At 36.3% G+C, this 15,447-nt stretch overlaps 1 protein-coding gene across 1 annotated transcript; it reads right to left on the reverse strand.

The window, feature by feature from the left end:
• Positions 1-3,199: 3,199 nt before the first annotated feature.
• On the reverse strand, positions 3,200-13,681 carry LOC132192269 (uncharacterized). Its single transcript, XM_059607546.1, has 4 exons — positions 13,339-13,681; positions 5,227-5,851; positions 4,375-4,651; positions 3,200-3,527 (listed from the first exon to the last, which is right to left on the reverse strand). Exons 1-4 carry the CDS (start codon positions 13,445-13,447, stop codon positions 3,477-3,479), a joined length of 1,062 nt encoding a protein of 353 aa, XP_059463529.1. The 5' UTR covers positions 13,448-13,681; the 3' UTR covers positions 3,200-3,476.
• Positions 13,682-15,447: the final 1,766 nt, after the last annotated feature.

The raw sequence follows: 15,447 nt of genomic DNA on the forward strand, positions 1-15,447 counted from the left end.
TTTTCTTGAAATGTCTTCGTTACCCATTAATAACACATGTATCTTGCATCAAATTGCTACTGTTTTCACTCATGTAGCATAGAATGGAAAATTTTCACTATCTAAGCGTTCATTTGAGTATGAACCAGGATCTGTTTTTATTGTGCTATGTTCAACATTGTGTTTTACTTGCTGTTGCTGGTACACATGAAATTCTAAGGCAACAGGGAGATGTTCAAACTTTATCTTCATTTTAATTCTGTCTGTCTAGTTTTTCTTTTTCTTTTTCCTGGGCTATTCTGTATGTCTAGTTAGTAGTTGAATTGTTGCTACATCATAGGCATGAGGTAAATCAAAAAAGTATCTGTTAGGAGATATTAGTCAAGAGCGAGGAGCACCCTAAAGGTTGGGGAGCACATAAGCCATTATGTTACCCTTATAATGTATTAAACTTGTTCAAGTGGATTTTGTCTTCATGATGTTGGTTCTGATTTCTAATCAATAAAATGTGGATAATCCCTATCTAATTTGGAAATGGTAACTATGAATAAACTTAACACCTTACTATAAAGGGCTCAATCTGGAATAAAGTACTATTTCAGTTATCAATTCTGCATGAGGCTTGGGTGATTGTCATAAGATTTCAAAGAGTACATACTTTCCTTAAATTCTTGTACGTTGAATGAATCATAAAAGCTGTCTACTTGTCGTTGGTCTGTGAAAAACTCTGAAATTTTTGACATAGCCATGCATCTTCATCAAAATTTTCTTCATGTTTTAAAATTTTGAAATTGCATCAATCACATTGTTCATTTTGCTTATGAGATTGCAAAACTGGCTTAAGTCATTCAGCTTCCCAGTGAGAATCAGAGTTGCTTGGGTAGTGCTGTCATTAATTTTCAGCTAACTTACCTACTAACATATGAAAACATCCTTTCTGGTTCAATTCAATCTATTTTTTGCTTCTTTACACCAAGTTTCTCAACTCAGTATACTGCAATTCCTTGGGTGCCTTACTGTTCACTCTTGTGCTTGAATTTTTTTTAATCTTATGCTAAACATCAGCTTCTTTCATGAGAGAACCATCATGAACAATACCTGTTAAATGATCCATTCAGGGACTGATTTACTGATTTACCTTTAGGAGAATTTGCTCTGGGTGAGAAGATCCTCTACTATGCATAAAGGACTTGATATTTGATTGTATACTTATGTGAATCAATATTTCAGGCTCAGACAATAAAAAATTGATATTGTAGTTGAGATGAGTAATTTGTGTGCTCTTATTGTGGAGAACAAGTGTGGGAATAGACATACATGTTGAGTAAGTGTGACAGAACATGAATCTACATGATAAATCTTCAAGTCTCTTGATGAAACCTCAACTCTTGAAGGTTCTATTCTGATGAACTAGTTTGGTTTTTTACTGTAGAGGAAAATATTGAAGTGGCACTTAAGCTACTTCCTCTCGTATCTTATACACAGGGATTATGTCAAACATTAGGCTGAACAGTTCAAAAAATTGGACAAATTGTTCACCTTCATTCTTTAACTTGCTTGGCCTTCTTTGTGGACAATATATATATATATATATATATATATATATATATATATATATATATATAAGAAACCTTACTTGATGATCCTACTTACAATTTTGACAAACAACACTTTATGTTGATTTTTTCTTTCCAACTTGACCTTTTCTTGGAGCAAAATTTACCGTGTCTTATGGAAAGTTAAGATTTCTAGGTTTCCTTTCAGGTGCCATCAGGTTTAAGAATTTTCTTTGATCATCATCACCTGGCTCATCCCAAGTATTGGATTTCTAAACCTAGCATGAGAATGAAAGGCAACCTGTGCATCTGTAATGGTTGTGTTATCATCATATATTAATGGATAAAGCTTGGGAAAGGGTTTCTTTGAGTTTACCCCCTTAAATTTACTTATATATCAGGAGTGTGGAGTCCAAATTGTTGGCAATTTCTTAATCTGTTGGGTATTATTTATTTGTTCTGCATCTCAACATAAAATGGCAAGAAACACTAGAGCAGAAACTTGGCCTGAAATTGTATTATGTTGAACCTATTTGTTTGGTTAACGTGATCCTGATGATTGGATTGGATTGGATGTCTTTAAATAGAGATTATCTACCCTGGGGTTTTCAGTCTTTTTATCCAACGCTCTTTAAGCAGCAGATTACATTGTTTGGTGTATGCGAAGCAGTAGCTCTTTTTTCCTTTGTGTTAAATAATAATATTATGCACTGGCTTTGACCAAATTACACCTGCTATTCTTGGGATAAAATTTTGACTCGAGACCTTTCATTCGATGGAGTTCTGTTTTGTCTTGGGATGCCTTCTTCAAGTGTAGCTTTTTCTTCTTCTTTTTTTCACATGCACCCCCCATCAAAAAGTAGTGCACTTGTGACTGAGCCTTGAAATCCCCAAGGCTCCCCAACCCCACCCCACCCAAATAATAATAATAATATTAATAATATTAATGCCTCGAGCAGACACATGTAAGATACCAAAGATTCCCAGCACTTTGAAAGTTGCAGGCAGGTGGAAGACACTCTGGATCTCACCTAATAATTGCTTACTGTAATAAATTAATCACAATGGTATGAAAGGCCAAAGTCCCACTCCCTGTTATCTTCAAGAATTTTTGTTTTACTTAAGAAACCATGTCAGCTCCAAAGTTCCAAACCGGAGAAAAACCAACCAAATTGCTTTTGTTTGTGTTTTGTACACTAGGACAGATTAGGTACACGACAGGACAAAAGCTGTCCCTAGCTATCCCTTTGGGACATCACACATTATCACAAGAAGTAGACCTAATATTTTAAAATTCCAAATGCATCATCCATCATACACATTACAATTATTATTAAAAACAAAACAAAAAAAGAAGAGAGAGAGAGATTACTTTTCACTAATTTATAATGCAGAATCAAATTATCAGAGTTGGCAATTACGCATTCCAGTCATGTGAATTTTTTATACCCCCGCCCATGTGAGATGATTGCCTTCATTTTAGGAGTCAACGAATTCAAAAGGAGATCTGTTGAGGATAATACTTAAAAAGCATAAGCAAGCATGATTACAATACGGTCACTCCCTAACCAATTAGGCAAGCTGGGCATATAATTTAAACATAAGCTGATGAGCTAAGCAATGCCTCTTGACAAATAAGAAAGCCAGCAGAAAATTCATAGAAGAGCACGAACTAAAAAGTATGATTCCACTACAAAAAGTATTAGTCTGATGAAGAGTAAAATCATTACACTCCATTACTAATATAATATCCAAAATGAAAAAGAAACAAACTATTTTTTTTAAGACAAAAAAAAAAAAAAAAAAAAAAAATAGAGAAACAAACTAATACTGCAACAGAGATCTGTAACAGTCCCAAAGTAAACCTAGTCGCACAAAACTCTAAAGGTATAATGAGGCACTGCATGTAAATCAGTTGTGCAATCCCCACATAATGGGCATTTAATGATTCTGTGAATAATCAAAGGTCAGTGGCTGCTGAGAGAATGGAGCCTGCACAGTTAGAAAAGAGTAAATCAAATGTTTATTTAGCAATAAGCATATAATTATTTATAAAAGCATCCCCATGAAGAGGCAAGGAAATTTTAAGAAATTTGTGAAGTAAATGAGAAAAATGGCCAGCCAGCCTAATCAGAATCCCTTAAAAGTCGTCTAAAAAATATTTGAATTTGAGACATAGTATCGAGCCCTCAACAGCATTCTCAAGATAGATAAGCAAGACAAGAGAGGGGTAAGCAGAACTTTTAGAATATAATAATCAATTACCATCAATATCCTGCTGTCAGCCCCTATGTTTTTTGTGAGCAATGCCATTAATATTATTATCATCTACTCAGAAAGCCACGAGTACTATCTTGAATTCCATTTCCATTTGTGTGATAAAAGACCACTTACAGGAGAAAGCAAAACAAATGATGTTCATGCCAAGGCAGCTGCTACGTTACTACTCCTAATAATTAATATCATTTTTATGTACTAAATTACTAAGACAGTTTTAGTTCAAAAGAAATTATTTCAATAACAAAGCCATGATATGGTGGAATTGGAAATTGCATGATGAAGACAACAAAATAATGTATTAATTAATCTATCTAAAGGCAGAAGAAGAAGGCCTTGTGACTGTTATTTGCAAACCAGATATAAAAAGTCAACAAAAAGACATGCAATGTGCCACCAACCACCTGTCATCTGGTCTTACTCATAAACCATCAGCCAGGAAATACAGAACTCAATACAGTTGAGTACTACAAAGTACAAATAATACAACCTCTTTATATTCATAAAAGCATTAGCCACGGCAGATTTTTCACTTTGGACAGAATAAGAATATGTGGTCTACCTGGAAAACAGCATGTCTAAATGGCTCATATGAATGTGCATACATCATTGCAGCACTTGGCCACTGCATGTATCCAGCATCAGTAGATGTCTGATTCAATCCCATGGCACAAAAAGGGCTCATGGCAGGGCTCGAAGGAGGCCTGTAGCTAAGTGTTCCTGGCATCTGACCCAACTGAGAAAAACCAGTATCATACTGCAGAAACGGAGGTTGTACCTTTTGCATATTGAAAGGCACCAAGCTATAATTTTGATTAGCTGGAAGGCTCCTAACATACCTGTACCAGCAAAGTAATTCAAGTTTATCAATAAACAGAACTTATTTCATAATAGAGGACTATATGTTGGATGACGAATACTGAAAGAAAGCACTGAAATAGGTTTCACAGAAGCAAGGATCAGACCAAAAGAAGACAATAGGTGCCATAAGAGAACAGTGTCAATGTCCAATGACAAGTGAGGAAATTAATTCCTTATCAATCTTTGTGTGTTTTTTTCTTTAGCACTTAATTATCCAACCACCCTCAAAACAAACCCCAACACCCAAAGAACAGCGAGGATAGAGAGAGTAGAGCCCCAACATCACAAGACAAAAAGGGCAGAAAAAATTAAACATAGAAAAGGATATAAGGCATTTATTCTTGAAAAGGCAGAGACAGCAAATTTCAAAACAGCCATCGAGACCCAGTGCTTGAATTGCAGCAAGTGTGTTTGTCAGAAGTACAACACAGCCAAAAAACACTAAAACTGAAGTGTCCTTCCTACATAAACATCCACAATCTGGATAGCTCCATAATCCCAAACCCAATACACAAAAAAAAAAAAAAAAAAAGAAAAAGAAACTGAATATTACCTCTCATAACTGCGATCATAATCTGGGTCAGTACGATCCTTTTCCCTGTCTCTGAAAATGGCAACTCGAGATGAACTACCAACATCCTTGAAGCTAATATTCTTTTCTTGATCAATCATAGAATTCCTGCATCCTTCATTCTCATCCCTGCTCAAACAAATATTTTTCCCTTCAGTTGGGACCTGAGAAAATGAATCATCTGAATCAGGACTGCCAGGGCTACTAAAGATGCGAGCCCGTGCCCTGTCATACTCCTCCTTCCTCTCTTCCACACTTCTCACATGACTTCGTCGGATCCCTGCATCATTAGCTTCATTTACAAATGTTCTGTTTGGCCTAGGCCTGATGGCAATTTTAACATTCTCAGGTTTATCCTTGTCTGTCTGATTTGCAGGCATTTCAGATAAACAGACAGCAGGGTATCTGCTTTCTCCTATTTTCCTCACCACAATTCTATTTCCCTGGCCATCTAAGCCAATATCCTGAACCATAGTTTGGAGGCCATAGTGTTGAGCAACACGATGAGCAGCAAGTCGAAGATAGGAAGTGGGAAAATGTTGGAACTCAAATTGCTGCTGATCAGGCATGTGCAAAAATCTCTGAATATCGAGTTCCATTCGTAGAACTGAAACAAAAAGATATATCGAAACTGAGAACTAGTGTAATTTAAAAAATAAAACAAAACAAAATTCGAAGAAGCAGCAGCAGAAAGAAAATTAAATTATTATGAAAAAACACACAGAAGCAACTAAATAAGTTGCTCTCAATGAAAGTCTCTTGAAGAGAGCACTAAACACCACCAATGAAACAGTATACAGCGGAATATTAAGCTAACTTAAAGACCAATAAATACACACCTTAAAATTAGAGGAAAAGGAAAACTAAGGCCAGAGAATAACACATTCCGTTCCTCAAAGACCCAAAAACATCAGTCTACCTCTTGCTGTGTACCACCTTATTCACAATTATGACAAATAAAAATCCTACAAAAGCAGAAACGCTATAGCTCCAGTCCACAACATACTAGAATCTCTAAGAATCACGATATATATGTGAGCGGCACCCAATCAAGAGCAGCATGGATTTATCACTCTGTAAGTGAAATGACTGGCCTAGTCAGACCTCTACTTGGGACCTATCTGTAGCCTAGGTGAAGTTTAGCCACATCAGAGCTGAAATCTAATACTCACACCACTTCCAGTCACCAGGCATGTGCAACTGCATTAAAGGGGATGACAACATGGCTTCAATCAAGTGTTAGGAGAAAATTAACTAGACAAGTTAAAAGCATACCACCCTCTGAAGCAACTACTGCCAGCAGTCAAAAGGCCAGCAATGAAGTGCCAGACAACTCCTCACAATGAACCATATGTTTGGTAGAAGGGAAAGTAGGAGGGATGGAGAGGGGAAGGGGGAAGGGGTAAGGAATAGGAGTCCACCTCTGCCTAATGATTTTTGGGTGAAGAGGGGAGTAGAAAGGACGCCACCCTCTTAATGTCAAATTGTCAATTTGACTATATGTTGTGCATCATAAGAGAGTAAAATTGTAAAATGCTGGAAGGAATAGAGAGTCCCAATCCAACCACTTTTAGGTAGATTGGTTTCAGTGTACCGTGGAAGGTTTCATGGTTGCCTACCACTCCCCATCCCTCCAAATAACCGTAGTGTTAAAAGTTCTCATGCAATAATGATCACCAAGTAAATTCAATTTTCACATTGACTTTTACGAGCCTGCTGTAACTATTGCTCAGTGAACATTTCTTTGAAGCGCAAACCCAATAGTGAAGGCTAATTTGCATTTTGCGTGGACATAGAGCAACATATATACTCAAATTCTGTGTTAGAGGCTTAAAGCCAAAGGAAACCATTTCCTGTGGACAACATAGCCCCTATTGTCTTTCCAATGATTAGGGAACTGATCTAATTATTGTTTAGGATCAACAATCAGCTATACAAACAACCAAACAATGAATACATAGATGCCTAACAAATAATACTTTTTGGAAATAAGTTGAAACAGCAGAAACAATAGAATTAAAGATGAAAAAATAAAGCAACATGTAAGAGTACACATAAAACAGAACTTATAAACTGAAAGTTACTCAGTTTAAGGAGAAAAAAATGATGGGATTGTGAAATACAGGCACAGCTTTTGTGTTCTGAAACAAGCACAAGGACTCCAACACGGAAACTCCATAAGCCCAGATATGAGGACACAGTAGATATGCTTGCATTTTTTTTTTTGTGAAGACATGATATTAAACATATCTATCGACTTCTCAAAAATATATTAAATATATCCATTTATCAGCGTTTGACTGTCTTATGATTTTTTTTTGTGAAGACATGATATTAATCTTATGATTTTCTTTTGTGAAGACATGATATTAAACATATCTATTGACTTCTCAAAAATATACTAAATATATCCATGTATCAGCATTTGACTGTCTTATGCATTAGAAAAATAATAACATTGTAAAACTAGCAATCATCATAACTTTCTAGACAAAAGCACATTAACCTTCATAATTCCAAGTTGTCTTCATCTATATGGAGCTTCATTTTTTACAAGTGTCCCAATACATGTTAGACAAGGTGGACATCAAAATCCTGTCCTTAAGTTTTTGATAAGTGTCCAACACAACAAATTTTCAACATGAGAAGCGTCCTACAAATCATAGAAAATTATGTTTCTTCATTGCTCTCATCCCAAAGAAACCAGGGGCTGTCCATATCAAGGATTTGTGGCCTATTAGTCTAGTGGAGTTTATAAGATTATTGATAAAGTCCTAGCAAATACGTTGAAAAGGGATGTAAAGAAGATTGTTTCAAAGCTCCACAAGGCGTTTGTCAAAGGTAGGCAAATACTAGACTCCATTCTTATAGCTAACAAATGCCTAGATAGTAGGATCAGAGTGGGCGAACCAAGTGTGCTTTGCAAATTGGACATAAAAAAGGCCTACGATCATGTCAATTGGAGTTCTTATTATACCTGCGGAAGAGGTGTGGTTTTGGGGTGAAACGGGGTTCTTAGATAGGGCATTGTATTTCTTCAGTGCGCTTCTCTGTTTTGATGAATGGCAGTCCTTTCAGATTCTTCAGTGGCTCCCGCAGTTTGAGACAAGGAGAGATCCTTTATCTCATTTGTTGTTTGTCATTGTCATGGAGTCTCTAAGTAAAATGCTATCTGCTACTGTAGATAGGGTCTTCTTTCAAGCTTTTTTGTGAGGCCTGGGAACAGGGGAAGCACTTCACATCTCCCACCTCCTATTTACAAATGACACCTCGATATTTTGCGACGCAAACTCAGACCACCTAGGCTATCTCCATGCCTTATTTTTATGCTTCAAAGCTACATCCAGTTTGAAAATAAATTTGGTCAAGTCAGAATTGGTTCTTGTGGGTAATGTTAATAATGTTGATGGAATGGCCAATATTCTCGGCTGTTGGGTTTCTTCTTTGCCTATGAAATATCTTGGTCCCCCATTGGAAACTTCTTTTAAGGCCAAATCTATTTGCGATGGTGTTATTGAGATGATTGAGCACCGATTGGCTGGTTGGAAGAGGATATACTTGTCTAAGGGTGGAAGGATCACCTCACTCAAGCGTACCCTATCCAATTTGCTGACATATTTTGTCTCTTTTTCCATTACCTACTGGTATTTTCATTTGCATAGAGAAGTTCAGCAAGACCTTTTGTGGGGTGGGTTAGGCGAAGAGTTCAAATTTCACCAGGTAAGCTGGTCTAAGGCTTGTTCTCTGATTTCTAAGGGAGGGTTGGGGATCCAAAACTTGCTTTTGTTCTACCATGCTCTTTTGGAGAAGTGGCTTTGCCGCTATTTGCATGAGAGAGAGGCCTTGTGAAGAGTCGTAATGGATTCTAAATATGGCAATGTGTAGGGCGGGTGGTGTTCAAATGAGGTCTCTGGATCGTATGGGGTAGGGTTATGAAAAAATATCAAGAGGGGTTGGGGAATTCTCTAGTCATATCATATTTGATACGAGAGATGGCTCTAAGATTAGATTCTAGCATGACATATGGTGCAAAATCATACCCTTAAGAAAGCTTTTTCAGATTTGTATAGTATTGCTTCCGTGGCAGATTACTTTGAGTTATCTAGTGATTCTCTTTAGTAGAATGTAAGCTTTATAATAGCGGCTAATGATTCGGAGGTGGATTCCTTTGTTTTGTTCTTTAACTTGTTATACTCCCTTAGATTGAGACAACAAAGGGAAGACAAGCTTCAATGGGCCCCTTCCAAGAGAGGGATGTTTACCATTAGATAGCACTCCCTTCCCCTAAAAGTGTATTTGCCAGAATAAGGACCCATTAAGAGCGGCATTCTTTACTTGGACAACCACCCTAGGGAAAATCCTCACCATGGATAACCTTAGAACATGATATATCATTGTAGTTGATGGGTGTTATTTGTATAAGAGGATTGGGGAGTTAATGGATCATCTTCTAATCCATTGTGAGATTGTCAGTACCTTATGTGATATGGATAGAAATGATTTGTGATAAATGGTGATTTGTTTACCTTAATTTAAGAGATTTGTTTATATTTCAAATTATTCGAATAACTTGTAAAGCTACATAAATAGAGCCTTGTACACAATCAAATCAATCAAGAAAAGAAGTAACCTCTAAGGCTTTCACAAGTGGATAAAGTCCTATGGCCGAACCAAGTAATTTATGTCTCTCTTTCTCTATTTCCGTCTCTTTACTTTATTATGAATCTCTGCATGGTAGCAAATCTCAAAAACTTGTGTGAGTAACATCAATCCTATGCGTTTCTTTTTTCTTCGGATTTTTCATCCTTTATGCATCTTCAACCACATCCAAAATCAACAGCCTCACATAATCAAATCCACAAATAGAACCAAGCCTCAATCATCCTCCATGACCAAAATTCCCCATCAACTCCAATACTCAACAAAAACCACTAACCCTCAACCTTGCCAATGTCCAAGTCTTGACCATAGGAACCGATGCCGGCTAGAGTCGCTAATGTCTAAATTCCAGCCTCAATCATCCTCCATGACCAAAATCTTGTGTACTTGGGTTGTGCCTCTCACGCTTTTCAATGATATCCCGTTTACTTATCAAAAAAATATTATGTTTACACATGCACCAACTCTCAAATTCAGGACTTTAACCCTCCACCCCATTCTTACAAGGGAGAGGTTCCATTTGAACACAGCAGTCTCATACAAATTGCATTCAAATGTAATGAACTAAAAAGATTTTTTTTTTTTTTTTTTTTTGTGGATAAGTAATGTTGATATAAAACAAAAGCGCAGAGGGGCGCAACCCAATTACACGGGAAGTATAAAGAGCGCCTAAGAGCTAAGAGGGAGAAAAATGAAAAAGAAAGTAAAAAAAACTAATCACTAATGGAGCTAACCAAGCGGTCGTCCAAGAATAAAGAGTAAAAAGGAAACAATGATTAAGTTCCTCTAAAGTCCTAGTGGAATTTTCAAAGCATCTAGCATTTCTTTCGCTTCATATACACCACATAAGACAAAGAGGAATCATCTTCCACACAACCACACTTCGAGAACGCCCTCCCGTCCACCAGCAATCAAACAAGTCCCTTACCCTGCAATATGAGCAAGCGCCCACTTGCACTTATTTATGAATTGATATTACCTATCAAAAAAAATATATGAGCATGTAGCTTCTGACTAGGCTTTCAGGGGACAAAATTCAGCATCTGTTCAATTTTTATTAATCAAGTGTACAAAGAAATCAATACAAATTAGTCTAATTACCGTAATCCAACCAGAACCACTTGTATCTCTAGTATGAAACTTCTTGAAATAAGCTTGTTTTGAAAATACAAAAAGGGTGTGGGTTGGTTCCTGTCAACCTCAAGTTTTGAAAATATAATCATACCCTTCCAAAAATTAAGATTATGACACAAGTTTTTGCTAAAAAGAACCTGCATACTTTTTTTATTAGAAATTCAATTGGTAAAATTTCAAACTTTTACAAGCCTACTTAATCCTACTTTTCCTTCCGTAAATTTATTTCTCCCTTCTTTTCTGGTTAATGGTCAAATATTCATGTAACATGAAGATGGGACCTGAACCATGCCTTTGGTAACATATAAATGCAAGTTTCACTAAACATGTTCCTACAAGGTTCGACTTGGGCAATGCGAAAAATGGGCCAGAGGACCCACCAACTTGAATCACTACTCTAGGAAAAAACACTAAGGAGTTACTAGTCTAGTTACTACAAGGTGCCACAAGGCTAGAAATATAATTTCTTGCATCGTACTACGGAAAGACATAAATGAATTTCTAAAGATGACGTCCATATATTCGGAACTTGATTCAACTTTTTCTTTTTCTTTTTTTGACATGTCCACACAAGGGAAAGGGGGGGGGGGATTCAAACTAGTGACCTCCATTTCATGAGGCGTGGTCCATTGCCGATTGAGCTACCCCTTCAAACTCCTCCATTTCATGAGGCGTGGTCCATTGCTGATTGAGCTACCCCTTGGGATGATTCAACTTTTTTTAATTACATAACAAGTGGTTTAGGGGAAAAATTACATAACAGCTTAACAAAGCATAGCTCATTTAAGGAATACTACCAGCCTTCACTTACTACAGAGGCGTGGTCCATTGCTGATTGAGCTACCCCTTGGGATGATTCAACTTTTTTTAATTACATAACAAGTGGCTTAGGGGAAAAATTACATAACAGCTTAACAAAGCATAGCTGATTTAAGGAATACTACCGGCCTTCACTTACTACAGTGATCTAAAAATCACAAAAGACAGGTGGATAAACATCTATTTGGAAGAATAGGAATTTCGTTTTTTTTATAAGCAATTGAAATACCATTGAAAAATGCAAAAGACGCAACACAAGTACACAAGAAGTATACAAAAGATACACCTAATTAGAAAGAGAAAACAAGTCCAAAAAATCATGAAACTAAGTAGATTAATATCCAGTGGTAAAGAGTTTTGGAAAAGAAAGAGTTCAATTTCACCACTATCCTCTCATGGTTTTCAAAATTTCTATCATTTCTTTCCACCACAAAAGGTCTAATACTCTTCTAGGCATGACCCAATTCAAGAAAAAAAGAACCATCTTCCACATTGCTGCTCTCCGAAGACTATTGCCCAACCCTCTCCAACAAGGGAAAAGGTCTAATACTCTTCTAGGCATGACCCAAGCAACCCTAACATGACAAAATATAACACTTCACAAGGCACTGACAATCTCACAATGGAGTAGAAGATAATTAACAGACTCCCCACTCCTCTTACACATACAACACTAGTCAACCACAATGACATGTTTCCTCAGGTTATCTGTAGTGTGGCACTACATCTAGGCGGCTGTCCAAGCAAAAAATGTCGTTCGGGACCATATTCCGTCATATACTCTTCCAAGGGAAGGGAATTAACATCCCATATGCAGTGAGTCAAGGAAGAAAATACTCAATAAAATTACATTTGCTCAACAAAACATAATTGGTTGAAGAAATGCTAGCAGCCTTCACATGCAACAACAATGTTAAACAGCACAAGACAGTAAGATAAACAGCTATTTGAAAGAAATAGGAATTAACATCATATACGAGGGGAGTCCAGGACAATAATAACCTGAAAAACAAAATAAAAAATAAAGTTTCTCATCATTCTGGATACAAATCCCAACCGAATTGAGCCTCATTGGCCACTTATTTCCTTCAATGAGGTCAAACTTTCAATTCCCACAAACCAATTAAGCATAGATAAATAAATTTATAGTCTTACTCTCTATCCTTTTCATCAAATTTCCCAGCTACCAAACAAAAGTTAAACCCCAAATCGAACCCAGATCTGACAAATCACAACCCCCACGTAAACAAACCCCAATCTAGCCACTCAACAAACCCTAAACCCAATCCAAGCCAATCCAAACAAAACAACCCAAACCCAAAAACCCTAAAACTAATCAGACCCAGAAATTATAGAACACAAAGCAATTAATCCCATATCCCATAAGCACCAGATCAAAATTAAATCAAAATTGGGGCTTGGTACACGAGATTTAAGGCTAAGAAAGTAAACAAATTTGAAGAAAAAAAAATATATACTTACTTGTGAGACGGTGACGAGGGTTCTGGAGAGCCTCAACCAGGAAGGGGTCCACCATCGACTCCTTATCTTTGAGCCCAACGACACCACCGTTGGTAGCAGAGGTGTCCATGGCCTTAAGCTCTCTCTGCTTCTCTCCTCGAAAATTCTCCCAGAAGATTATTCTTCTTCTTCTTCTTAGTCAAGAAGAAGAAGGAAAGGGTTATTGCCTTCGGAGCATTTAGGCAGATAGGAAGGCACCCTTTCCCTTCTTATCCCACCAGAGGAGAGAGAGAGAGAAGGAAAGAAGGGAAAGGTTAAGATTTTATATTACGCCCTCAAAATCTTCTTCTTCCTCAATGTGAAGACCCAAAACGACAAGAGAAGTCTACCAATATCATCTCTCTATCTATTAATATCGTTTTCTTCTTTCTTTCTTTCTTTTTTTTAATATATATTTTTGTTTTATGTTCCGGTGCAGTTCGCCTACTACGGTTCTCCTACGGTTGACCGGATAAAAATGGGAAACCAATCTACCTCCGGTTCATTTTTCTTCCTTTTTTCCCTATTTATCATCTAAAATATTTCACATAATTTTAAATTAGTGTTAAATTATTGAATTAATCTTTAAGGTTTGAATTTTTATCAAATCAATTTCTATGGTATAAAAGTGATCATAAAAATACTTGTGGCCAAAGGGGTGGCTCAACTACTTTCTAATTATTTTTTTTTTCATTTTTTTAAAAATATATAATTTTAAATAATATTAATGTAACTTACTTTACCCGCGGCAGTTGCTTACAAGTTTGACACGGCAAGTTGTTAAGTTTTTTGACGAAAAATTGACGAAAGTATGAAATGCATTTATATGATGTTCAAAAGTACTATTTGTGATACTTTTGCAAATCAGTGTTGCTTTATGTTAACGAGTCAAAATATAAGTACTAAACATGTCTATGCAAGGAAAGGGGGAGAGAAGATTCGAACTAGTGATTTCTGTTTTATGAGGCGTGATCCATTACCGATTGAGCTACCCTAGAAAAATATTTAACCACTTCTCTAAAAATGTGAAAAAGATTGTCATTTAATAGTTTTGGGTACTTACCCTCCATACATTTCTATTTTAGGAAAGTTTCTATTTGAAGAAACTTTCCATATAAAAAAGGTTGTATGAGGAGAGGGAATGTACGGTATCGTAGGATAAATGAAAGTTCAAAGGAAAGAAAAGAATAAGCATGTGTTGAGGTGGGATAAGCTTTAAATTTTATTTGGCCTAAAAGAATATTATACCATGGTACCCAGGTTAATTGGGATGGAATGCAACCACTAATCATGGAATATTCAAGGACTATACAATGATAATTTGGGATTCATCTGAAAACAGATTGGGAAGAACAAAATTTTCAGAAAATCATGTGGGAAATTCGTACTAGAGTGCTGGGAATGGGTAGATTCAAAAGAGGCCAAGAGAATGCAGACCTTTGTCGGAACTAGAATCTTAAGGAAGACATTTTGGTATAAGGGATGTTTTCTGGTTTTTTCTAGTTTAGTTTATGCAGTAGGTGGAAACTTTTGTTTTGGGGTGTTTGGTGTTTGTTTTAGAAAGTGTTGTTGGATTGAGTTTTTTTATTTATTTATTTATTTATTTTTGTGTGTGTGTTTATTAGTGTTTGATTTTTGTTTCTTGATATTGTTGGTTGTATCTTTGTTGTTCAGCGTTTGCTGGATAGTTTGTAATGTGTTTGGGTGCTAATAAAGTTCCTATTCATTAAAAAAAAAAAAAAAAAATCAATTGACTAAAAGATTATTTTATAGTTAGTCAGGACTTGAAAAATAATTATATACTAACCAAATGCATAATCAATCATGTAAGAAGAGATTGTATACTATACTGTGCATATCAAATGCTGCTATTGTGTACTTAGTTAGACGCGACTCTTGCAAACGCTCTCTTCTCTCTCCTAAGAGAAAACCTTAACTCACTTTTGAGTTTTCAATAGGAGTGAAAATGTGGATAATAGTTTTTGATATCCACATTCGCATTATGCAATTACTATCCACATCCGCAGTTAATGCGGATATTATCCGCATTTAAGGTAACGAGCGTTTTGAACCTTGAAGTTGTCATTCACT

The sequence above is a fragment of the Corylus avellana genome, chromosome ca9, assembly GCF_901000735.1.
Source record: "Corylus avellana chromosome ca9, CavTom2PMs-1.0".
In the NCBI taxonomy this organism is placed as follows: Eukaryota; Viridiplantae; Streptophyta; class Magnoliopsida; order Fagales; family Betulaceae; genus Corylus; species Corylus avellana.